General features: G+C 49.2%; 2 protein-coding genes across 9 annotated transcripts in view; both read left to right on the top strand.

Moving 5' to 3' along the window:
- LOC117711999 (serine protease 30-like) lies at positions 1 to 12,191 on the top strand. Its single transcript, XM_034507980.2, is given in 8 exon segments — positions 1 to 898; positions 9,047 to 9,146; positions 10,062 to 10,088; positions 10,202 to 10,220; positions 10,222 to 10,356; positions 10,448 to 10,722; positions 11,092 to 11,252; positions 11,412 to 12,191. Coding segments are annotated over 7 exon segments (924 nt in total). The 5' UTR covers positions 1 to 898; positions 9,047 to 9,094; the 3' UTR covers positions 11,667 to 12,191.
- LOC117709827 (prostatic spermine-binding protein-like) overlaps positions 11,428 to 25,766 on the top strand; it is a 20,337-nt gene continuing 5,998 nt past the window's right edge. The window contains exons 1-3 of one of the 8 annotated variants that reach the window (XM_076937236.1): positions 11,428 to 11,462; positions 13,862 to 14,350; positions 15,716 to 21,874. In XM_076937236.1, coding sequence (XP_076793351.1) covers positions 21,818 to 21,874 — 57 coding nt within the window. In that variant the 5' untranslated portion in view covers positions 11,428 to 11,462; positions 13,862 to 14,350; positions 15,716 to 21,817. Of the gene's footprint in view, positions 11,463 to 12,372; positions 14,351 to 15,715; positions 21,875 to 25,766 lie in introns of those variants that run through there. The other 7 variants (XM_076937233.1, XM_076937237.1, XM_076937238.1 and 4 more) reach the window with 7 other exon arrangements.

Consider the following 25,766-nt stretch of genomic DNA (forward strand, 5'->3'; position numbering starts at 1 on the left):
CTCCCGCTCTTCTTCTCTTGCTCTCTTCCTCTCTTACCCTCTTGCCTCTCTGTCCCCTCCCCCACCTTTCTCTCTCTCCACGTGGTCATGGCCGGCCTCTACTTCTCTTCTCTCTCCCCACCTTTGCCCTTTCCCCTGAATAAACCTCCTCCCCCTTGGAACCGCTTGGTCTGGAGTAGTCTGTTCTGAGCTGCAGTCGGACTTCTTCTTAAAACAACAACAATGGCCGCTAAAGGCACTGGGCAGTGACTTCCAGCTGCTAATAGGAAGTCCCGCCCTACCGCCACAGCGGGCCTGACCTATGCCCTCAGCTGCGGGCCCATAGTCCCAGCTTTCCAGCCATTTGATCGTATGCCACTATTGCCAGCTTTCTTATTCTGTTCCTAGCCAAATGTTTTCCTGCTAATACTAAAATGTGCTTTTCTCTACCTACAAAACCCACCAAAGCTACTTAAAACTCTTTCCTATCCTGTCTTTTTTGTTTTTCGAGACAGGGTTTCTCTGTATAGCCTTGGCTGTCCTGGAACTCACTCTGTAGACCAGGCTGGCCTCGAACTCAGAAATCCGCCTGCCTCTGCCTCCCAAGTGCTGGGATTAAAGGCGTGCGCCACCACCGCCCGGCTCCTATCCTGTCTTAATAGATTCTTACTACTGCTATTAAATTCTATTCAGTTACAACCAAACCTTATGGCTCTCAATCTTGTCAAAAGTCTGCTAATACTATATTTAAGTTTGTAGCCGACAGAACTCCCAAAGCCTGTCACAGTTGACCCAAGATGGTTTCAGAAGACTTGGACACCTAGAAGATACAGCCTGGATTACATGCGATGATACGGTCACTAACAAATGCAGTGGGCTAAACTGGATGCTGTGAGTCAAATGACTTGGCTAAACCAAGGTAAGTCATTTCTCATGTCAAAGCCGTAGGCTTGATCCCTAGAACCACATAAGCTTGGAATAGTGGCACATGCCTGCAATCCAAGCGCTTTAGAGATGGAGGCAGGAGGGTTGGGAGTTCAGGGTCACCTTTAGTTATATAGTCTTAAGTTCTAGACTACTTGAAAAAAAAAAAAAAGGTGTTGGTTGATCTGAGTTTTGTTTTGTTTTTTTTTTTTAATTTTTAAATTTTATTTATTTATTTATTTGGCTTTTCAAGACAGGGTTTCTCTGTATAGCCCAGGCTGTTCTGGAACTCACTCTGTAGACCAGGCTGGCCTTGAACTCAGAAATCTGCCTGCCTCTGCCTCCCAAATGCTGGGATTAAAGGTGTGTGCCACCACTGCCCGGCTGAAGTTTATTTTTTAAATAATTACACTTTAATAGTGAAGTTATACATCTTGATACCTGATTTCGGGAACAGATAGTCTCTTCGAATGTGATACCTGTGACTTCTGTCTCCCCATTTGGAGTACATAGGTTCCAGCCCCACTCAGAGAACTCATGTGACTCAGTTCCCCCACTGCCCAGTCAGCACACACACACACACACTCTCTCTCTCTCTCTCTCTCTCTCTCTCTCAGAATTTCAGCTCTGCATACTTCTCCAGCTCTCATCACCTGAGAAACAGGACCACTTGGCTAGAGGAAGGAGAGAGAGAGAGAGAGAGAGAGAGAGAGAGAGAGAGAGAGAGAGAATCAGATAGTGACAACTAAAGAAAGAGGATCAGAGGCAACAGCCTTGAGGGATGGATTGAGAGCATAGGGGCGAGGACACTGTGGTGATGGGGAAGGAGGACAGGATAAGCTGGGTGGGACTGTGGAGAAGGAAGAGCCTGCGCCCACCTGAATCATGAATTCAGCAAAGTTAACACCCAGAGGACTGGGGTTAGGGAAGCAGGGGATGGAGGGCGGGGAGGTCAAAAGTGGACAAAACCCACACTGCTTCCAACCCCCAAAGCACCCATCAGCCCCTCCAACAAACCACTGCACACCAAGCATTCGTCTGTTTCCCATCCACCCAGCATCAGCATCTGTGCATTCCTCACCAACTCGTCACAGCCGCACAGCCCACCGGAAGACTGACCATCAATCCAGTCCAGCTCTAATCTACCCATCTGCTCCCTGAGCACAGTCCCACATGACGCAGGCAGAGAACGGCGAGGGTCATGTAAAGCAGACTAGTAATAGTGCAAGAGAAACCTGGAGCAAGTGGCCAGGATAAGACCACACACCACAAACAGCCTTGGGAACCTAGGAATCCAACCCCCTCTGGAGACATGGGGTGCAGGGCAGGTCTATGAGTGAGCACCAGACTGGTCCTATCTGCTGAGAGTCTGCCTTGTCAGGGTAGGAAGCACGTAGCTACTACAGTCATGAAGGAAGTGTTTAGGGATAACTGCAGGCAGAAAGGAGGAAGAAACGAAGGTCATGGTTGGTGATCACTGTGTCCTCGGACTTTCTGGCAAGTTACAGAGGAAGTAGACTGCCCTTGAGGGCTGTAGGGTCCAGCAAGACTGCATAGGAGATCCAGTCTCAGGACATGTGGTGAGGCAGGGTTGAAAGGAGCTCTGAACCTATTTGTGAAGTTTGGGGTAACAGGTGTGGGATGTGAACAGAAGGTAACATGGTAACAGGGTGGAGCCACAACCTGAAACCCTCAGGTCCTGGTGGCCAGAGGAGGTCCACACCCTTGTGAGAAGAAAGACAGAGATCAGGTGTCCTGAGGTAGGAGGAAACAGGTGGTGTTTAATAAGTGCCGAGTTTGCAAAGTGAAAAGATCCTGGAGCCGCCTCCCTGGCAGTGTGGATCCATCTGACACTAGGTGGGCACGCATGGGGCATCTGAGGGTGGGTTTCGGGTTTGGCATACTGATGTGGAACAGGACATCAAATCACAGTCTTTCAAAAACTACAGGGAGTGAGGGGTAATGGGAACGAGAGCAACTTCTGGACACAAGTCACAAGTTGGGTCTCTTGCAGTGAGCTAAGGAGCCAGCAAGATGAAGTGGTAACCAGAACAGGGCCATAGGCCAAGGGTGCTCCACCCTGCCTTGCACAAGAGCAGAGAGGAGAGAGCCAGAAGTGCGTGCAGGAGGTTAGAAGTGGGGTCCTGTGAGAGTAAGCCCGCACCAGGCTCTTTATCCTGGAGCAGAGACTGGGGGACACTGTGATGCTCTGGTGAATTGTGGGATCCTATAGGACAAAGCTGAAGCCAGTGGGTAGACAGGGAGGGATGACAGTTTAAGCAAGATTAGGAAGGTCCTCTCTCCCACTGAAAATGTTACTGGAGCTCTAAGAGGACAAGCTGGGGCTCTGGGAGCCCTGAGAAGTAAGGGTCCACCCCATCTTCAGTACTCCATGATGGTCATCCCTGTCCTCAGAACTCCAAGATAATAGTGGGAAAGCAGAGAAGGGTGACAACATGGCCACACTGAAGTCTGGGTTTAAACGACAGGCAAGATGTGTATAAGGAAATGGTTCTGCCCAAGGTTGGCCCACATGTCAGCTCTTTTCAAGTTGTCAGGACTCTATAAAGTCTCTTCCTGGAAGATAAGTCCCTCCCCCTGGCTGGCACTGGGGCTGCAGCCTTTTTTTACCCCAGCATGAGACTCCTGGGACATTCCAGTTCCTTGGCTCCACTGTCCAAAAAGTCTGCTATCTGAAGTCTGTATCTCTCTTTAGGAAATATATGCTTCTGCCAGGACTGTTAGGACTTTCTGAAGACAGAAGGGGCTTCCCCAGAGAAAGTGGCAAGCGATCTGCCACTGGGGCCTGCAATCGAGTTAGTCTCCATCCCTTGTAAGTTTCCATGGGTGTGGGTGACAGAGATGAAGAGCTGACCTAAACTTCCAGGAGTTTCTCCACCCTTCAGTAAATAGGCAGGGTTTGAATACAAGGGCTTGAATGAGCCACATGGTCACAGTAAGGGAGGCACCCTGTCTCAGTGATAGACACAGCCAGGGCCACCATGAACTTCCAGTCTCAGACAGGCGGGGGAAGGTCTGGTGGGACACCGTGAGAGACTCAGTGACATGCACACCGTCAGGAGCTCCCTGGAAAAGTGTTCCAGGATCAGGAGGCAGGAGGAGGCTGGGGGAGGAGGCCAAGGGTGCAGAAAAGGCCAGGAGAAAGGGAACCATTTTAAAGCAGTGTGGGTGTTGGGGTCAGTCAGTACTGGACCAGTTGTGCTGGAGGTCCTGTGGGCTCTTCAGCAGAGACATATAAGGCCTTTAAAAACTAGGTCAATGTACTCCCAGAACGGGGATGTTCCAAGGGACAAAAGCGAAAGTTCATGAATCAACTCACGATCAGTGCCAGGAGCTGACACCAGGCACAGGCACCAGCAGGGCCAGGCTCCCTCAGCCAGGGCCTCTGCAGGGGACCACAAAGTCTCCAGAGAGGAGGGCTCTCTTGATTCCATTAGCTGGAAGCCAGAGGCCCCTTCAGCCACTTAGGGTTCTCTTAGCAGTCCCCTCCTACTCTGAACAGGACAAGAGCCCTAGGAGACAAGTTATCACTGGTGACCACATCCAGCCAGGGGCACACCCTGCTTCTATAGAAAAACCCAAGAACACAGATAAAGTCAAAGTAAAACCTCCCGCCCACGGGCAGGCAGAGAAAACCCTAAGTTGTCCCATGATGGAGGAAGAGCAGGGATCCACATTTAATATTGCTGAGGAGCCAGAAAGAGGGACAGGCAAAGCCATCTGCCCCGGGGCTTCTGCTCTCTCCTTCTTGTCTCCCACCGTGACTTGAAGAGCTCACTAATTGCTCACCACCTCTTGGAGCATCCTTTCCTACCCACTTTCATGACTAGAAAGAACGTGCTGGTCCAGGGAGGCGACCTGCCCGATTCCCTTTGCTGGTCCAGGGGCGTCATCAGGAGGGATCTAGGTCTGAAGCAAGGCCCGTTCTGAAGTTCAGCCATAGCCCATGGGTCACCGAATGGAGTGGTGATGTCACCTAGGTGACACTCAGGCTTCAGGGAGACAACTGAAGCAAACAATAGGAGAAAGGATCCCACCCCGGTAGCTGTCTCCAATCTCTCACAGGAGAGATGAGGAAGGAAGGAGAGAAGAAACAAGTACTCAAGAGTGTACTCAGAGCTGGGTAGGTCTGCCTCCGCCATCTTGGGGCTGCAGGAGACCATGGAGGCTGCATAGAACAAAGGGGATGGCAGGACAGCTGCAAGGCTGGATGTTCTGGGTGGGGCCACTCCAGGTCCTTTGAGATCTTTTAGGGGCCTGAGAAAAGTGAAGGAATTCTGAGGTCTGTTTTCAGCCTCCACACCCATGCTTTTGGCAAGCAGCATCTTCCCTCAGCACCTCTTCCCCGAGGTCTCACTGTCCTGTTCTGCTCCCCTCTCCAGACTCCCCACAAAAGATGTGAACAGGCCCCTCCATCCTCTAGACAAGAGGCTGAAAAGCAAATTGCTCTGGAAAGAACTGGTTTTGCATCTTCATGAAGAGTAGGGAGTGGATAACAGGAGAGAAAACAACTGTTTGTAAGGTATCTGAGTTCTTCCAAGCCTGGAAATTCATTAAGTGAGTGAATGGACAAATAAGCTATTCACATCAGGTCCAGAGACCGAACTAGGAGTAGATCCCTGCCCTTGTTTCCGACTGAGAAGTCGCTTCTGGGGCAGCATATGAATTGCCTCAGGTCACTCAGACCCAGCGGGCTGGGTTAAAGCCAGACGTAAGCACATCCCTCCCCTTCTCCTCTCCTGCCTTCACTTTTGTACACTTGCTACTTCACATCCAACATCCCCTCTCAATGTCGAGAACAGGCAAGCAAGAGTTTCTTAGTGGCCTGTGGCAAGGGACCTATTTGTTGGAGATGGCCTTCTCCAAGCAGACCTGTTTGAAAGATGACGGCGTACACATGGTCCTTGAATGACTGAAGCTGCCAGACAGCAGTGCCTGCTCAGGCTGCTCACTCAAGTCTTGCCCATGGCACGATCTGCCTACAGCAGCGGCTCTTGACCTTCCTAAGACTGTGACCTTTGGTGCAGTTCCTCACAGTGTGGTGACCCCCCAACCATAACATTAATTTTGTTGCTACTTTGTTTTGTTGCAAAACTGTAGTTTTGCTACTGTTATGGATTGCAATGTAAATATCTGTGCTTTCCAAAAATCTTAGACACCCCTGTGAAAAGGTTGTTCTACCCCAAAGGGTTGGGTTTGTATGCAAAGTTTACTGGGTCTGAGTTAGCCAGCAAAGTCACTTTCTCTTTTGAGAACTTAGAAGAGACAGACATGTGTGGCTGGACTAGGGTACTAGTAAGTGAGTGTGGGTGCCTGTGTGGGTGACACCGGGCTCTGCCAGCTAGAACCTGCTTCCTGCCACCAGCTCCCTCTTTTCTTTTCTACTGAAACCCATCTCAGCACTGTTTGCAGCAGACTCACGCCTCTGACCTCCTCTTCCCTGATGGCTCCCATCTTTGTCCTAGGCCACAGCTTCCTAAACTGTGAGGTAAGACCCTGTGTGAGCAAATTGCTGACCGTGGAGGTGGTGAAAATTTTGGCAACATTAAAAGATTTCTGAATGCACAACCACCAAAATTTGACTTTAAAGCATGAGAGCGGATCTGAGGTACTTCTGATAGTTCTCAGCCAGGTTGTGAGGTCGTCTCTCTGCAGCCTTAGTTCTGAATGAGGTTCAGAAGTACATGTCTTCACACCAGGCACTTCTCCAAGTAGCTTCTTTGCTATGGAAGTCCGGGTTTTATTGCACATATGAAGTGTTCTGCTCTTAAATAAACACAGTGGTGTAATTACTGAAACACTTTTCTTCTGTCATTTCTCAAATTAGTGTAGTTTTGGATTCTCTCTTATTAGAATCCCGGTTCTCCTCCTCCCTCTTCCTTTTCTTCCTCTTCTTCCTTTTCCTCTTCCTTCTCTTCCTCTTCCTCTTCTTCCTCCTCCTCCTCTTCCTCTTCTTTACATTTTTTCAGGATGTGTGTGAGCACCATGGTCTGTGTTCAGAGGTCAGAGGACAACTTATGGGAGCTGACTGTCTTCCTCTACCAAGCAGGTCAATTTCAAGTCTTCAGGTTTGGCGGCAAGTGCCTTTACCCACTGACCCATCTTGTTGGCCCTAGAATGTTTGATTTTTATTTTTATTTATTTATTTAATTTTTTTTTTTTTGGTTTTTCGAGACAGGGTTTCTCTGTCTAGTCCTGGCTGTCCTGGAACTCACTCTGTAGACCAGGCTGGCCTCGAACTCAGAAATCCGCCTGTCTCTGCCTCCCAAGTGCTGGGATTAAAGGCGTGCGCCACCACCACCCGGCATGTTTGATTTTTAAAAATTGCTGTTGAGTTATTCACTTGAGAGCAATAAAAAGCCACAGAAGATCTAGGGATATAAGTCAGTGGTAAAATACTTCCGTGTTCAATCCCCAGCACCGTAAACAAGCAAACCAGTGAAGGGATTTTGGCTCGAGATAGGACAAAAATTCCAACGATAAACTCTGTATGATAGCACACGCCTTTAATCTCGGCACTCAGGAGGCCAAGGCAGGTGGATCTCTATGAGTTTGTTGAGACTAGCCTAACCTACACAGCCAAGGGCTACATAGTGAGACTGTCTCAAATGTGTGTGTGTGTGTGTGTGTGTGTGTGTGTGTCGTGCCCCGCTTGTCCAGCAAGGAAGATGCGACAAACCGGATTCTTCTCAACAGCCTTTATTGGAAGCGCTCTTTTAGGTTTCTGGGAGAGACTCACTGGAATGCTCAGAATGGGCTACTTATATACCCCCAGCCCTGGGCGTGGCAAAGCACATGGAGGTGTCCGATTGGTCAATTTGCAATGACTCATTAGCATACTCATTAGCATACCCTGCCCGGGCGGGGTGATTGGCCAGGTTCGTGGTACCCTAGTTGTACCTCATTTGCATGCCCCATTTGGGAGGGGCTGGAGTCAAGTTCCTAAGTGCACTGCGCAGTGCACTGATAGTTCTACCTGAAAGCCTTGAGTAGCCGCCATCTTGGATTGTTGCCTCAGCGGCTGACGGGCGAATGTCAGCCTGTCAGCCGCTTTTGAGGTTGGGGCGCTGTTTCTCTCGGCTGGCAGCCACAGCCGCTTTTAGTCAGTGGCGCCGAGAGCAGAAACGGGCAGCCGCCTTGAGTCGGCGGCTGCGCCGTAAGAAAAAACGGGTAGCTGCTTTGAAGCGGCGGCGGTGCCGCCGCTTTTCAAGCTGACAGACCTGCGGTGCCTTCCAGCCGTCAGGTCTGTCAGGTCAGCTTCCTACAATCCTGTGGTACTAGACTGCCTGCTCCTGTATCAGAGATGAGACAGGGCCAAGTTTGCCCTAGAAATTCTGAGAAAAGAGCAAAAAGGAGGCCAGGAGGCCTCATGGCCACTAAGAATCAGTGGCCAGCACTGTAGAAGGGAAGTCCAGCTGTCAGAGGGAAGACACTTCAGAGTGTTTGATTCAGAACCCACTGAGGGGTTCCTTAGGGTCCTGGCTTGAGACCTTGAGAAGCAGCAAGGGTCCAGCTGTGTCCTCAGCAGGGCTGGAGGCCGACCCGAGTCTGTCTTTTGTCCCTTGCATGGTAGCAGGGAAATTTGAAGTCGTCATAGTGACAGAAGGAAATATCTTCCTGAAAAAAACATTGAGTTTTTCTGAGTTGATACTTCCTGGACTGGAGGGTAAACCCTGGCTACATTTGTTTCCACAGTGACCAACAGGACTCTCATGGGCTCCTCGTTCTTAAAATAGGCTTGGCCAAGAGAGGGCCATGAATGAGCCACAGTGTTGAGAAGGGAGCCTGGGCTTAGGTGTTCCTCTCTCATCTCTGAGTTTGGTGTGGGGCCAGGGAGGGCAGGTTTCCCTTAGTTGAGCCCTGGGTCTCCTAGACAAAGTGGGCAAAGCAACGGTGATCCCGGCCTTCCTGAGAAATGCGTGAAACTTCCCTGTACTAACCCCACAGGTAGACTGACAGACAACATCTATCACCTCTGGCTCCTGATGGGCCCTGTGTTCCCTGGCCTTCACTAAACCACATCCCTGTAACTTAGGATCGGGAGTCTGACTGGGCGGGTCCTGCCAGGTAATTGGGTTCCAGTTTGATTGCCACTAAACACTGAAATACAACCCTCCCCTAGACACTTCAAGGACTCTGAACCCACTGTGCTGTGGACGGGAGAGGAGCCATGGAGTCCTGGGCAAGGTGCATCTTTCTTCTCTTGCTGCAGATCCTGAGAGGTAAGAAGTGTTGGTTCTTCCCAACTGCTTCCTCCCACAGTGGCCTCCACACCCTTCCCCCATCTTCCAGCTTCCTATGAACCCTTGGCCACTCTCCCTAGACAACCTGGAGGGGCTGAGAGTAGAAGGCCAAACCCCTTGTGTGCATTGATCCCTAGAAAGACAAAAGGGGAGAGGAACAAAGAGAAGCTGGGTGTTCTTTCTTAGGGCGCTGTTCCTGAGTCGGGTCTCATGGGGACAATAACTTTGTAGTGAAAGGCTCATCCCAGGCTCCTTCTCTTGCTTTTATTTTTTTAATCCTATGAGAATTTCATGTGTCTACAATCTATTTTGATCATATCCATCTCCTGCCTTCTCTCTCCACCTCCCCTGAGACTCCCCAACATGTAAGTCTTCCAACGTCGTCGCCATCTCTCCTTTCTCCCTGCTTCTTTTGCTGCAACTCAGAGCCCAGCCACTGCTGTCCACATGCACATGGGTGTGAACCACCCAGTGGAGCGTGGGCAACCCACCGGTATCCACACCTCAAAGAACAATTATTCTCAATCACTTACCAGCCATCAACTGCCAGTAGCTCCTCAGCGAGGGGTGGGCCTTTCGAGCCACTCCCCATCACAGTGGAGAGCTGACAGCCCCACCTTGCGCAGGTCGTAGGCAGGCATCTACAGCAGCTGTGACTAGCTACATGGATGCACCCACCACGTCATATCCGGAAGACAGCATTTCACAGACGGCCTCCCCACCCTCCGGCGCGCATTCTTTCTGCCTCCTCTTCTGTGATGCTCTGGACTTGGGAGGGTGTTGATGTTAGGACAGTTAGGACTGAGTATTTTCTTGCTTATTCTTAGTGTTTTGGCCAGTTGTGAGTGTCTGCATTAACCAGAGCCCATTGAGAAACCTTCTCTTGTTTTTCAGGGGGACGCGGAGATATATTGCCTTCAGGTAATGAGTGGCCCAGGGTTTCCCAGGGAAAAGTCCAGGGCAGGGGATGAAAGGAGTTGTTGGAAATGGTGGGACCCAAGAGGGACTGGCTTTCTGAGAAGGTCCCTCTGTAGTGTGTGGTCACTCCCGAGATCGTGGGTGGCCAAGATGCTCTGGAAGGACAATGGCCTTGGCAAGTCAGTCTGTGGACAGCCGAAGATGGCCACATATGCGGGGGCTCCCTCATCCACAAGGTGTGGGTGCTCACAGCTGCCCACTGCTTCCGCAGGTTAGTGAGGTAGGGTGGAAGGTGGCTGCTCTTCTCCTTACCCTGCCGCTCTTCAGCAGATGCCTCACAGGCTGGGCCTGTCTCTTCCTAGGTCTCTGAACCCTAGCTTCTTCCACGTGAAGGTTGGAGGACTGACACTTTCCCTTCTGGAACCCCACTCAACCTTAGTGGCTGTGAGGAGCATCTTCGTGCATCCCACCTACCTCTGGGAAGATGATGTGTCTAGCGGAGACATTGCCCTGGTGCAGCTGGAAACTCCTCTGCAGCCCTCCCAGTTCACTCCTGTCTGCCTCCCAGCAGCCAAGGCTCCTCTTAGCCCTGGGACTGTCTGCTGGGTAACAGGCTGGGGGAGCACCCAGGAAAGAGGTAAGGGACTCTATCTGTGCTCAGTCCCTACTCCTACCCAGGGGATCCTACCCTGTCTAGGGGATGTGCCGCCAAATTATGGGCTTCATCTTGGCCAAGGTGCCCACTCCTGGTGGATTTGGGGAACCCCACCCAGTGTCCAGGTTTCTGCCTGTTGTAGAGATGAGTAAGCTGAGGCTCAGGAGCCATGAGATTCTGGAAGCTCACAGGGGCAGACAGGACCTGAACTCTGGTCCCTGACTCTGATTTTCTGGTTTGAGGACATGGGAGGGACTAGAGAACAGAGAGAAGGCAGGAGGCCCAGGCTGGCTGCTTGCTGGGTGGGGATCCAGTGGGTTTGTACTCAGGCCAGACCTTTCTCTGGTCCAGACCTGGCGCGTGTCCTCCAGGAGCTAGCTGTGCCTCTCTTGGACTCAGAGGAGTGTGAAAAGATGTACCACATTCCAGGGACCAGCCTGTCAGGGGAGTGAGTCATCCAGTCAGACATGCTCTGTGCAGGCTTTGTAGATGGCCAGAAGAACTCCTGCCAGGTGACAAAAGCCTCTGGGTTTCTCTGGCACCCCTGTCTTGTAGTCTGTATTCATGCCCCAGAGGCCCTAAGACTGGAGTACTCTCCCAGGCTCTCTGCCCTTGGCAGAGAATGTTTTAATTTTTTTTTTCTTGACTAGGTCCTCTTCCTTCTCCCTTAGGGTGACTCTGGGGGACCACTCGTCTGTGCCACCAACGGTTCTTGGACCCAGGTCGGGATCACCAGCTGGGGTGTTGGCTGTGCTCGCCCATACAGGCCTGGTGTCTATACTCGGGTGCCAGTCTATGTAGACTGGATTCAGAAGACCCTGTCGGAGAACCACTCTGATGCCTGCGGGTGCCACTCCCAAGCCTCTGGGGCATACCAAATACTGCTGCCAGTGTTGCTGGCTTTTGCCTTGCCAGGGGCCCTGTGAACTGTGAGCTCTAGAGTTCTGGATCCTCTTCTGCTGGGCTTGGAGACTCAGAAGCTCAGAAGACACTGAGAAAATGAATCTTGAATGGTGGTTTTACAGGTGACAGCCTGGGAGGTTTGGAGGCTGCAGTGATGTCACACAACAGCCCTGCAGCAGGAAAGTAGAGATGCTCAGAGAGGGTGTGTGAGCTTCCTAAGGTCACATAGCTAGCTGCTAGGGTAGAATCTCCATTAAACAGGTATGGTTCAGAACCTGTGCTCTAGCCTAGAAGGAAGTCTCACCATATGGCCCAAGCTGGCCTCGGCCTCCTAAGTGAATGCATTAGAGACATGCATCACCACAGTTGGCTTTTATTCTTCATTCATCATGCATCGTTGTTCTGGGAGGAAAAAAAATCCTTTGACATGGAACTAGAAAGGTGGCCTAGTAGTTAGGAGACTTCCAGAGCCCCAGAACTTGATTTTAGCTTACAACTGTAGGGGGTCCTGCCTCTGGCCTCTGAGGTCATACACACGTGGTTCACAAACACACACACAATTAAAAATAAAATACTTTTTATAAAGATTTGTTTATTTTATGTGGACGGGTGTTTGTCTGTGCAGTGCTCACTCAGATCTCTTGAAACTAGAGCTCTAGACTAGCATTACAGACTGTTGTAAGCTGCCATGTAGGTGCTCCTAACCACTGAGCCGTCTCTCCAGCCCCCAAATAAGATATATATTTTAAAGAAATTCTTTGACAGAGTAACTTCACACCTGTTCAGTCTGACTTCCTTCCTTTCACTTTTTTTTCTTTAAAGGAATTCAGTTGCATCCTATTTTCTAGAAGTATCTGACCGTGTATAAGGCACATCAAAGTGGTCAGCTGCCATGTGCTGCCTGAGCTCTCGGAGTAGCTGGCTCCGGGAACAGGGTTGCCCCCGTCCACTTAAGACACAAGCATGTCTGCCTCCCACTGCCCTTCAAGGTCGCTTATCTAGTAATGGGCTGGCTCCTGTTACTCTGTGACGGGGAAGATAACACAGCAGAAGTGCTGGAATGAAACCCTTGTGTCGTTCAGAACTGCTAGAGAGAGAAGCTCTGTCAACAGAGGCTTCTCTTGCTTATCTCGTGCTACAAAAAGCCCCTGCCATGGAAGAGAGGCAGAAGTTTGACCACAGACGGGCAGCTCAGTTGGGAAGCTAGCTGAAGTCTTTCCCAGTTCCTACTGGATGTCAAGAAGAGCTATTTTGTGATGTCATCTCTATCTATTTGTTCTTTTACTTGGAAGGAATGTTCTGTGTGCCGGAACTCTAGCCCCTCGACCAGGTTCCCCAGGTCAGGAGATGTGGTGTGCTGAGTCCCCAGTCCGATGGTGGTTTTGCTGTATCACTTGCTATTTATTCTTTTACTCTAATTCACTATATACTTAATAATCTCACGCATTTAAAACTGCAAGCATGGCTGCCATGCATTCTCCAGATTGTAAAGAACACTATGGTAGATTTAAAAATAGCCCCTCATAGGGCTGGAGAGATGGTTCAGAGATTAAGAGCACTGTCTGCTCTTCAGAGTCCGAGTTCAATTCCCAGTAACCACATGGTGGCACTGGTCATACATTAAACAACAACAACAAAAAAAGTCCTTCATGGACTGGGCTGGAGAGATGGCTCAGTGGTTAAGAGCACTGTCTACTCTTCCAGAGGTCCTGAGTTCAACTCCCAGTGCCTAACAGTACCCACACTATAGCTTACAATGCTCTGTGATTACCATTTCAGAGGACCTGGCATCCTCTTCTGGCCTTCATGGGCGCTACATAGAGCACAGTTACATACATGCAGGAGATACACCATATTCATAAAAATAATAAGTCTTGGAAAAATTTTAAAAGGCCTAGGCAGTTTGCCTGCATTTCACAGTAAGAATCGCTGTCTTCCTTCTTCTGTAGGGTTATTAACAAGACTCCCATTCTTTCTTGACCGTGTTTCAAAAGTATGATATTCATCCCGACTCAGTCAAGCCAAGAGCCAGGAACCCTTTGATGTGTCAGTCTCAGCATGTGGCTACCATGGCCACTTAATGGTCATAGAGTCTTCATTTTACCAGCTCTGACCCGTGCGCCATCTACCACATACTCCTAACCTAGACTGTAGGTGCTGCGTATCGCTGTGGTGCCATCACCTACTTGACTGATGAGTGCCCTCTACTGGGTTTTAGCAGATGCACAAGAGGACGTCTGACAGACGTGAGAGAGACCTTTGCAGCCTTTCTTGGGAAGTCTGAGAAGCTCCCACTGTCTTTGTGAGCTGAGGTGACTGGGCCTCAAGGGCTGCAGAAGGAATGACTACTCTCCTCAAGAGAACCATCCAAACTCTATGTCCTGAAACTCTGCTCACTCCGGGTAGCTGGCTGGAGTGCTCCCCAGAGAGGACTCTGAAGTCAGCCCAGAGAAGACTGTCAAAGCCAAGGGGGAGACCGGAAATGGCTTCTTTGGCAAAGTGCTTGCTGCACAACATGGGAACGCGAGCTTGAATCCGAGCACCCATGTGAAGATGCCAGGTGCAGCAGCGAGCACAGCAGTCTGAGTGCTGTGGAGGAGGAGATGAGGGACTCTGGGGCTTCCTGACCAGCCAGCCGAGCTCCAAGCCAGAGAGGGGCACTGCATCCAAATATAAGACTGCTAGCACCTGGAGTAAAACATGCAAGGTTGGCTTCCTGCCTACACACACACACACACACACACACACACACACACACACACACGGACACACACATACAGGGATACACACACACAGGGATACACACACAGAGAATCATGTACACACACACTCACACACACACACACAGTCATATATGCACACACTCACAGACACACACACAGACACATACATATGCACGCACACACACATGTACATACATCACACCCAAAGCTATTACTGATTGCCCAGGGCAGAGGGAGAGGACGTGTGAGCAAGAGCCCTGTGAACCCTGGACCCTCTGCCCTTTCAGAGGAGACTTGCCCTTGACAGCCTCTTAGTTATGTCTGGGAAGCAATGCCCATCATTCTGTTGCCCCTGAGTCTGGGTGCGGTGGAATCCCTTGCTCTGTTCCCATGGACCCCCTCCTTACAGAAGTCTTCTCTGTGTTCCCCCTTCCTGCACGCCAATCTATCCCATTTGTCATTCCAGAGCCCAGAACTCAAGTCTGATGAAAGATTCGGCCTTTCAGAGCCCACCTTGTTTCTCACTTCCTCTCAATGTCCAGGGTCAAGTGTTTTGCTAATACATTGTCTCTCCTGCCTCAGGGTAACTGTCTCCCCGAAGTCAGCAAGGACAGCGGAGTAGAACAAACACAAAAGCCCCCGTTTTGCCATCTGATTTGGTTTCACAATTGATTTTCTAAGCAGGAGCTCATGTTGCCCAACCTGGCTTACCATGTAGCTTCTGATGGCTTTGGCTCCAGAGCACCCCACTTTACCTCCGGAGTGTGGGATTAGCCTGGTTTCAATTCTGCATCCCTGCTTAACCCATGACAACCAGCAAACCTACCCTGCAGGAGTCAACCCCTAGGAGGTGTCCAAGCAAGAGCCCTCCTTAGATAGCCCCCCTTATCCCTTCTTCAGGTGACTCAGTCTAAGAGGCCCTCCTACCCAGGCAAAGTGTGTGTCTCTCTGTGCACCTGAGTGTACCCGTGTGCCTCCATATGTGGACCAACCTTTGTTTCCCAGTGGCATATTCCACCTCCCCCAAAGACTACCCCATCCCTGTCTTATCCATCCCACCTTACTCCCTCAACAACTGGTTACAGGAAGGAGCAGAACTCAGCCCAGAAAAAAAAAAAAACAGTGTCCCCAGCATGGTTTGGGGTCCCCTTTGTCTTCTCTTAGTCTGGCTTCCCTCTGGGACGATCGTGCCAAGATGGGCATTTCTACTTATAACGCCCTCTCACCTGGCTTCCAGCTTATGGTAGCAGGCAAGGAGGTGCTGGGGCTGGGCTGGGGGTAGCTGGGAGCGGAGGGAGTAGAGGTTGTGGCAGGCACCCTGGTAACTGTAGCCATCCTTTTCCACACAGGGGCTTGTCGCAGGCACCCCCGCTGGCTGCATTGTCCATACGATCTGGGTGGCATCCCTCAGACACGGACCTAGTGACAAGTTTGTTCTTGGACAGGCTGTAACAGAACTTTGAGTTCCGTGTTGCACAAGAGGAGGTAGTTCATGGCCAACACAGAAGCACACAGTCGCTCCCTGCAGGATCAAGCCAGAACAGGGATAAGGAAGTATTATAATTTACTCAAATGTTCCGGAAGACTCACAAGCTGGTTTCTGTCCAAAGGTCAAATCGGGGAATGATCAGCTGAGGTGAGGAACTAAACCAGGAGCCAAGCGTAGGACGACGGGGCTTCCCCAGCAGTAGCCCAGGGCTGAGGGTACCATGGCTTCCTCTCTGCACTTGGAGTAAGTCGGTGAGAAATGATTCTCGGGGACACATGGGCTGTGCCTGTGGCACCATATGTGTTTGGCTCCAGGCTTCCAAAACAAAGACCCTTTACGATGTGGATGCCTAAGTCCCTGGCGGGACGGTGCGGAAGGCTTCAGGAAAGGCCATTCTCTTCATGATGGTGGGGTGGGCACAGGAGGTGATGGGAGGGATAGAATTCGGGGTTCAGTAGCATGAACCACAAAAATTACTTCTGCCCTTTTGGCTTTGGCTTCATTAGCAGTAAAAAATCAGAATCAACCTCCCCTACAAGATGTTTAAGATGATTAAATGAGTAACAGCTGTGTAACTATTACCAGTGCATCAAAACTGATACATACTGAATGCTGGTCTGTTCTCCGTCCTCACCCATCATTCCGACATCTCTCTGTTCACTGGCACGTCCATCCTCCAAGCTATGTGTACATCCATCGACAGATTCATTCATCCATCCATTCATCCCCACACTCACCCAAATATCACCTACTCACTTATCAACCTATGTGTCTATACAACATCCTACTTAGCAATCTATGCATTTCTTCATCTCCCCATTTATTTGTTTGTCCATCCATCTACCTATTCATCCATCTACCCACGAACATACCTACTTACCCACCCACCCATTGATCCCCTCATTCAGTAACAACAACCCCCCAACCAGATGATAGCATACCACCTTGCACCCATTCCCAGACCCCTCAGCAGGACCCAGCCTCCCTGTGCAGCACCAGGAAAGCAATTCTGTCACCACACTACCCATTGTCCTGATCTCCTTCCTCTTACTGCCTAGTGTAACTGGCTCAGCAGGGGGTTCCTTCACTCAAACACAGATAAACATCACAACAAGGCTAACCACAGCATTGGAAGAAGGCCTTTATTCAGGGCTTGTGCTCAAGCGTAAGATAGGTAGTCATGGGATACAGTCTAGGATTGCTCTCCCGGCAAGCTTTGTATGTCTGTCACGTGGCTTGTGCTGTTGTTTGTGGCATAGCTTGAAAACTGGCATTAAGACAGTGCACAGCAGGGCAGCCTGCTCCGGTTCAGTCTGTGCTCCTGCTCACGGGTCTGTGCTCCCGCTCACGGGTCTGTGCTCCCACTCACCGGTCTGTGCTCCAGCGCACAGTCTGTCTGGACTGTGGCTGACCGAACATCCTTACTATTGAATGGCATTTGACAGTTGACCAGGAAGGCCAAGTGTCAGTCATAGCCACACATTCTGAGCATGAGGCTGTAGGAAAGCCCCTTTGTAGGCCTTGGAGGAAGCAGGTGGCATAAATGGTGCCAGCTTATGATACAGAGCCTGCTTCCTCATTAAGGATGGGAAACATGCTTGGGGAGTCTGGCCTTCTTGCCCCCATTTCAGCCTCAAGGGACACAGGTTCTGGCTTCTCTTCTATCTTTCAAGTTTCACCAGCATGATAGCTTATACCCATGATCCCAGCAGTAGGGAAACTGAGGCAGGAGGATCGTCTTGTGTACAAGATTGGCCTGGGCTATTAAGGAAGAATCTGACTGAAAACAAAGTGGCTGTTAGGGTGACAGCTCAGGCGGAGAAATTCTTGCCTTGCATGCACAAGGACCCGAGGTCTGGCCCCAGAATGCAGGTTTCAGAAAACGACAAAATGAACAAATGAAACACAGATGTAGTCGCTTAGTCTTGAACAGCCAGATCTGGAAAGGCAGAGGCAGGAGGATCCTGGCCAGCTTAGCTGAATTGACAGCTCCAGGCCAATAAGAAACAGTTTTAAACAGCAAGACAGCTCCTAACAATGTCCTCTGGTTTCTACATGCCTGCCTGCACACCCACATGAACACACACACATGAACACACACACACATGAACATGCACACACACACATGAACACACATATACATGAACATGTGCACACACACACCAGTGACTGTGTGGCTAATGGAACTTATTTATTTATGTATTTATATATTTGTTTATTTTTGAGCAGTGTCCCAACTCCTTAGCCTAGTCTGGCTTTGAACTTGTGGCAATCCTCCTGTTGTAGCCAGCAGGATACTGGGATTGCAGGAATGAACAGTCACTTCCTGTTGAATTTGTATTTATTTATGCAGGTACGTATTTATTTATCTATCAACTTCTTTATTTTTTGATGAGATGGGGTCTCATCTATCTCAGGCTGGCCTTGAACTTGTTATGTAGCAAAGGTTGATCCTCCTGCCTCTTTCCTTCCAAATGCTGGGATTGCAGGTGTTTGTAACCATGAGCTCCAGAGACACAATTAGTGCATGGTGATTATACCCGTGTTTATAATCAGGCTTGACTGATGTTGTGTTAGTTGAGCCCAAGGCTTCTTGCATAGTAGCCAAGCGCTCTGCCTGCTGAGTTATGTCTCCAGCCCTTGATTTTCCTTACAGATCTTTTTCAATTGCCTTTTGTTCTCTGCCAAGATGTCTTTCTATTCTTCTAACTTTTTCTTTTTGCTATATGTTTGTTTGTTTGTTTGTTTGTTTATGAGACAGAATCTCTTCTATGCAGCCCCGACTTCCTGGATCTTGCTGATTAGACCAGGTTAGCATCAAACTCACAAAGATCCACCTGCCTCTGCCTCCTGAGAGCTGAGACTAAACGGGTGTGTCACCACTGCCCGACTGTAGGTGGTGTTTGAATATGCTTGACCTAGAGATGGCACTATTAGGAGGTGCGGCCTTGTTGGAGTAGAGTTTCACTGTGGGCACAGGCTTTGAGAACTTCCTCCTAGCTGCCTGGGAGACAGTCTTCTGGTGGTCTTCAGATCAAAATGTAGAATTCTTAGCTCTTCCTTCACCACACCTGCCTGAACACTGCCATGCTTCCTGCCATGATGGTAATGGAGTGAACCTCAGAACCTGTAAGCCAGCCCCAATTAAATGTAGTTTTTTTTTTTTTTTTTTAAAGAGTTGCCTTGGTCATGGTGTCTGTTCACAGCAATAAAACCCAGGCTGTCTGTGTATTTTTATGTGTGTGCACATGTGTGTAGAGGTCAACTTTGGGTGTATTTTTCAGTCACTGTTTGCATTATTTTTGAGAGAGCATCTCCCACTGAATCTGGATCGCTCTGATTTGTCTAGATTGACTAACTGGCAAGCTGCAGGCATCTGAGTGTCTCTGCCATTCAGCTCTGGGATTACAGGTGCATCCTGACATGCCTTGCTTTTTTTTCTTTTTTAAAAAAATATGTGTGCATGCTTTATGACATTAAGTTCAAGGGGTAGTATTTTTATTTTGAATTTTTAAAAGTGAGACTCTCAGAGTAAGCCAGGCCTATCACCACACCAGCCTACATATGTCTGATACCCCTGTGAGAGTGGTGGGCAGAGCAAGCAGAACCTAGAAGGGAGAGATTTCTTTTTGTTCTCCACTCCCCTTTTTAGTATTTTTACTTACTTACTTATCTGTCACATGTGTGCATGTGTGTGTTCGCTCATGAGTACCCCAGGGTACATGTGTGCAAGTCAGAGGCAAAGCTTTGGGAGCTGGTTCGTTTCTTCCAATATGTAGGTCCAGGGTATCTATCAGGTTATTAGGCTTGGTGGCAAATGCTTTTTACCAGTTGAGCCATTGTGATGGCCTGGGGCCCCTCACTTGTTCCTGTTGCACATGGCCCTTAGACTTCTCTTCATCTTCTTCTCCAAGACAGGGGTTTCCTGTTAAAACAAACAAAAATATCAGACATCGGGGCAGAGGCTTGGGAAAGAAGCCATTCTAGTGAGCAACACACCCACCAGAAAGTGGTTGCCATTAGTGGTCCAGGCTATGATCTCCATCTGAAAGGTCCCTGCGGGCTCTTGTGCCGAGCGCTTTGCAGGTGGGAGCTTATTGGAGGACGTTGGTCACAGGCTTCTTTTTGCTTCTGTCTCTGTGCTGACAGACACCAACCGGAACATCTTAAGGGAGAAAAGGCTTTTTGACTTCTTACCCCAATTAATGTTTGAAGAGGCGTGTCTCTCAGGTGATTCCAGATTGTGTCAAGTTGACAATTAAAAACGTCACAGTCCGTGTCTATGGGAACTGTGAGCTCCCAGATGAGGAGCCAAAGCTGTCCCTGAGGACATTCTCTCAAGAGCTTGCTTGCTTGCTTGTTTTGTGTACTCAGAGATCCACCTGCATCTGCCTCCCAAGTCCACCACCACCAGGTCTCTCACATGATTTTTTCCATTAATTAATTAATTAATTAATTCACTTTACATCCCAATTGTTACCCTGCCTCTCATGTGACTTTTAAAGATTTACTTAAAAGTACTTCTTTATTTTAAACTATGAGTATGAGCATGTGGTGGTGGGGAGGTGCTGTGCAGGTGCATGCAGAAGCAAGAAGATGGTGTTGGATTCATTTATGTCTATGACCGTCTCTGGGAGTGAGTGTGTCTGAGTCCCCCCCATGACTGTAGGTCAGAGTGAGAGTTGGTGTTCTCTTCCCATGTGAGTCCCTGGGATTGAACTTGGATAGTTCAGGCTTGGTAGCAAACACCTTTACCTGCCGAGTCTCACCTTGTTGGCCCTGCTCTCGGGTCTTTCAGTGGCAACTATGGGAAAGTGACGAATGAAGTTCCAATGAACAAGACTAACAACACCAGCCTTAGCCAGGATGACGAGTGGCTGGGAAACACCAGAGGTACTGCCACTTTGAGAGCTGATTGGTGGTTTCTTGCCTCCCCTTGTTTTGAGGCTAGGGTAGGAGTTGAGACAGGATCTCTTGTGGCCAGGCTGGCCTTGAAATTGTCATGTAGTTGAGGTTGACCTATAACCTCTACCTCCAACGTGCTGGGATTACAAGTATACGTCATCATACCCAGCTGATTTTAAACATTTTACTTTCATTAGGAGGCATTAATTCCACTTCAAGAAGAATAAAACCTCTCTACCCTCAAGACTTGACAACCTCCAACAAATAGTACAAATGTTTGTTCGCCACCTGATAAATGAATAAAAAATAGGCTATAAATTAAGAAAAAAAGACAAAGATCACCTATGACAGTCAACAGCTTGATGAGATCTAAAATCATCAGGGAGATGGGAGACGAGCTCCAGAGATGATCTTCATCATGTTAATTGATACTGGAAATCCTGCCCACTGTGGGTGGTGCCATTCTCTGCGCAGGGGATTTCCAGACTGTATAAAATAGGCAGGGCACTGAGAAGCAGCTTGTATTCATAGTTCTCTGCATTCTTGTTACGAATGGAATGTGACCAGTGGCTTCAAACCTTGACCTCCCCTTAACCTTAGGCCGTGAATTAAAATAAAGCATTTCCTCCTGAGGTTTCTTCTGTAGAGTTTTCTGTCATTGCAGCTGGAGAGTCAGGACACAAGAAAACTACAAAACAGAAGACTCTCAGAAACATAGTATCAGATGAAGGACTCTGGATACAAGACAACCTCCTGGCGATTTCTTTTTACACGAATCTTAGAGGTGGCAAAACTAGCCGGTGGTGACAGAAAACAGGTTGTTGGCTACTTGAAACTCTGATGGGACACACTGAATGTCAGGGGGAACTCTTAGAGGTAAATTTCCTACCTTTAATGGCAGCGGAGGATATGAGAGTGTGCACGTTTACTAAAAGTCTTCTGACTGCACGGTCATCATAGCTACATTTATTGTTATTGTTTTGTTTCTTTTTGACAGGATCTTACTCTGTAGCCCAGGCTAGTCTTGAGCTCAGATCCTCCCCCTTTGGCCCACTGAATGTTGAGAAAACATCTGTACTTACCACACCTGGCTCATGCATGCTTTTTATTGCTGGTGAGTTATAACCTCAATAAAGTTGGTTAAGCCTGAACAGGAAAATACAACTGAATAACGAAATCTAAAGAAGGTAAGATGACTAAGGCCCAGAAAGCTAGACAAAGCTATGAAGCAAACTGCACCAATGACTGTGTGCATGTACCGAGACGGAAGATATCCCTGTGTAAAGGTCAAACAGATAAGAGAGCAAACACATAAAATAAAAAATACCTCATTAAAAGACGTGAGATGAAGTATTGAGGCTGGCTATTGTATTCCAAGTGGGATAATGAAAAGTTCCAGAATCGATTGAAAGCAATGGCTGCACTGACTGTACACTTGAAGATGGTTTAAATGATCTGGGCATGGCGTTTCACACCTGTGATCCCAGTACTTGGGAACCCAATTCAGAAGGATAGCTATGACTTTTAGGCTACCCTGGGCTATATAGGGACATTATTAAAAAATAAGCAATAAAATTAATTAAAGAGGGGCTGTAACTCTGGCTCAGTGGTCAAGAGCACTTGTTGCTCTTGCAGAAGACTGGCTTGAGTTCCCAACACCCAATCATCTGTAACTCCAGTTTCAGTGGATTAGGTGCCCTCTTCTGATATCTGAGAGTGCCAGGCATACACAAAATGTATGTAAAGCACTCATACACATAAGATAAAAGGTGAAAAAATTTTACATTAATTATATACAAAATAAAATAGGTTAAATAGTAATTTTTCTTAAATAATGAATTTACTGGTATGTTTATTATAATAATAAATCCATATTTGCTAAACTCTCACAATATATAAATGGATTTGGATGACCCCAGAGTGACTGGGGCCCAGGATCGTAGAGTCTGTGGGGAGTACAGACTCTTGACTCTTAGGTTTGGAGCCCTAGCATACAGACCCTGCTCTGACACCCCTTTAGATCCTCTGGGAATCCAGTGAGCACGATGGAAGAGGAACTGGGCAGGGTGAGAAGCCCCAGCTATACTCCTCAGAGCCATATTTTAACTAAACTCTGTCCTGCAACAGCTCTGTGCCTGCCTCTGTCCTAGCCGCATCTCCAGGCCAGGGATTCTAGTCCTTAGCTTAATGAAGTTCAAAGAAGGAAGTCTTAGGGCCAGCATTGCCCAGTGTGCACCCGCATCTCTGCCTTTCTCCACTAGAGGGCAGTAACACTCCACATCGTCACAACTCCAAGTAGCCCTAGATGGTTGCTCCCAGAACAAAGGCCCATGCTCTGGGTGATATCCAATTTCCCAGACAAGTTCAAGCACAGATGCCCTCCCTGACGTGGAGCCTCCTAGGGGTCACTGGTCTCACAGAGGCCCTCCCTTCCAGGAGCTGGTCCTCCCTTATAGGGGCAGAAAGTGTTCCTAAATAACCTGCGGTTCTTGGGAACCTCCAGGGCCAGTGTCTGAAGCCTTTCCTGGAAAGCAGTCCTTGCAAACAGCAGAACCCTTTGACAGGACAGTGGCCCATCTAGTCAGTGGAGTCCAGGTGGCTGCTGGGTTCTGACCCCATTATTTGGAGAGGAAAGGCCATGTTGAACGAAGGTGTTTGTTCAGCCTGGTTTCCAGGTCTCCATGGAGGACCTGAGCCCACACTTCCTCTCTGTGCAGCTTGCTTGTTCATGTGTTCAGTGAAGTAAACAGGTACCCTTTGTTCTCAGCTCCATGATGGACAAATAATGCTGTCTCCCTGCTTGACCCACCTAAATCCCTAGACCAGATTTCTGTAGCCCCAACCCTTCCTCCTCTTCCCAGGAAGCTGCTTTGGACAAACAGAGGGAAGGCCTCACAGTGGCAGTAAAACTGAAGGTGAGGCTTCCTGGCCCAGCCCGAGTCACCAGCCCTCTGTGCTTTTTCTTGGCTTCCTTTCCTGGGCTCCCGGGCTGTATATCCGTGGAACAACTTCCCACCGGATGCATCACAGTATCCCATGAAGAATCTCAAGGCTGACCAAACTGAGCCACTGTGACCACTATCAGGGCTAAAGCACTTGGCATCTCAGCTGTAATAGGTACCATGGCAGTGCCAGTCTCAGGCTTTCCTGGAGGACTAAGGCTGTGTTGGGAACCCTGGCCAGTCAGTGGGAGCTGAAAGGAGTAGCCCTGAGAAGTGGGGAATGAGGATGCAGAAGGCGACAACCCAGCAGAGGAAGGAGAGGGTTGTGTCCTTCAGGTATAGCATCCAAAGGCAGCCATCCATCTGCCTTTGGCCCATCTCTCTTGGTGAAATCATAACAGACAGGATGTGTGCCTGTGACTGCACATCTCATGTGCTTGGGACTAACATGGGTCCCTTGGCTTGGGACCCTTGCTTTGCCTGGGTTTGTGGAAATCACCAAGTGTGACCCCATCTCTACTTCTTCAGCTCTGAATTCTTCTTATGCCATGGCTGGGGTTCTCAATAACAGATCACTTTGACACAAAATAAGAGACTTGTTTATTCAGGGACTGTGGGTGGGACAGAAGTACAATGGCCCCAATGTCCTGGATACACCCCCACATTCTCCCCAAAGTCGAACCAAAGTCCCACAAGATATATGGCTGGGTGGCACCAGGTTGTAAAAGGACAAGTCATGGGGCCCAGCACAGGAAGGAGCAGAGACCTAGCCTGGTGCAGGAGGAAAGGCCAGAGGGGGAAAGGGAGAATGGGCTGAGCCAGCTAGAGACTGAAACATGGAGGATGGATGGAGGGGTTTGGAATATAGAGTTTCCCCAGGTGCAGCATTAGGCAGGGAGAGCCCAGTGTACTGTGACAACACAGTTGTCTTTCTCAGAGCTTAGTCAGAGTGTTAGCACAGTGACATCGTGGGCTCATGGTGTGGGCAGGTGGGTGAAGCCATCCCTGGGCTCTTCTGAAGCCTTTTGAGCCTATGGGAAAAGAAGGTTCCCCAGTGCTCTCTTGTCTTGATTGAGGCCTGGAGACCTATGGCATCCCATGTCTTCCTCAGAGCTTCATGAAGTCTTGGCACCTCCCTCTGGGTCCTGAACCCTCAGTTTCTGACCTTGGCTCTTCTTGCCGGTCTCACCTGCAGAGCCCAGAGTGAATTTCCACACTTGGTGTTTAATCTCCCAAGTCCTGATCCAGGCAAGAGGGCCTCTGGAGATGAGGGACTGGCTGTGAACACCCTCCTAACGCCTGATTCCCTTTGTTCAGATGCAGGCAATCAGAGTCTAAGAGCAGGAGGGAAATCTTTCTGGGTTATGAGAACATCATTGGGGGTGCACAGGGTTACGGTTTGGGGGCTTCCCTGTAGCAAGCCCTGGTTGTGCCTACCTCTGTGTCTTATCTGCTTGGGTCTTTAGAACACTCACAAGTCTCACACCCCCAATTTTACCCAGTGTTCTCTTTGTCTTTGCTTCTCCAGCCTGGCCTGAGCTAGCCCGCTCAGACTGGCATGCCCAGGCTTAGGAAACAGTGAAGCTCCTCTTCAGGGAGGCAGTGGGGGAGGAGGGGGATTCCTGGTTCAGAAAGTATCACAGAGGGATGGAGGGCCCTCTTCCAGATAGTTCTGGTGGCTTTAGAGCCTCTTGGTAGTGACAGAAACTGCTGGATGAGTTGAGAGATATACACACGCCAGGCACGCAGACCCCATCTTTGGTTTTCTCTGCCACTCTGGACCTTCACCCTGCTCAAGAAAGGTCAGCCAGTCCCTCAGAACAGACCAGATCTCGACTGTCCTCATCAGTGTTTGCTCCTAGGTTCTGTCATTCTACTACAGCACCCTAAGTGTTTTGGGTTACTGTTGTCGAGTTTTGAAAACACAAGCACAGTCACCCCCATCCCAAGTTAATCAAACTGCAGATAAACAATGAGGACTCTTAAAAGGTGTCTCAGCCTGTGCAATATTTAATACATTCTATTCTTTAGAAACTTCATGTTAGGGTGCCAAGGAGACAGTTC

Source organism: Arvicanthis niloticus, chromosome 6 (genome assembly GCF_011762505.2).
Source record: "Arvicanthis niloticus isolate mArvNil1 chromosome 6, mArvNil1.pat.X, whole genome shotgun sequence".
In the NCBI taxonomy this organism is placed as follows: domain Eukaryota; kingdom Metazoa; phylum Chordata; class Mammalia; order Rodentia; family Muridae; genus Arvicanthis; species Arvicanthis niloticus.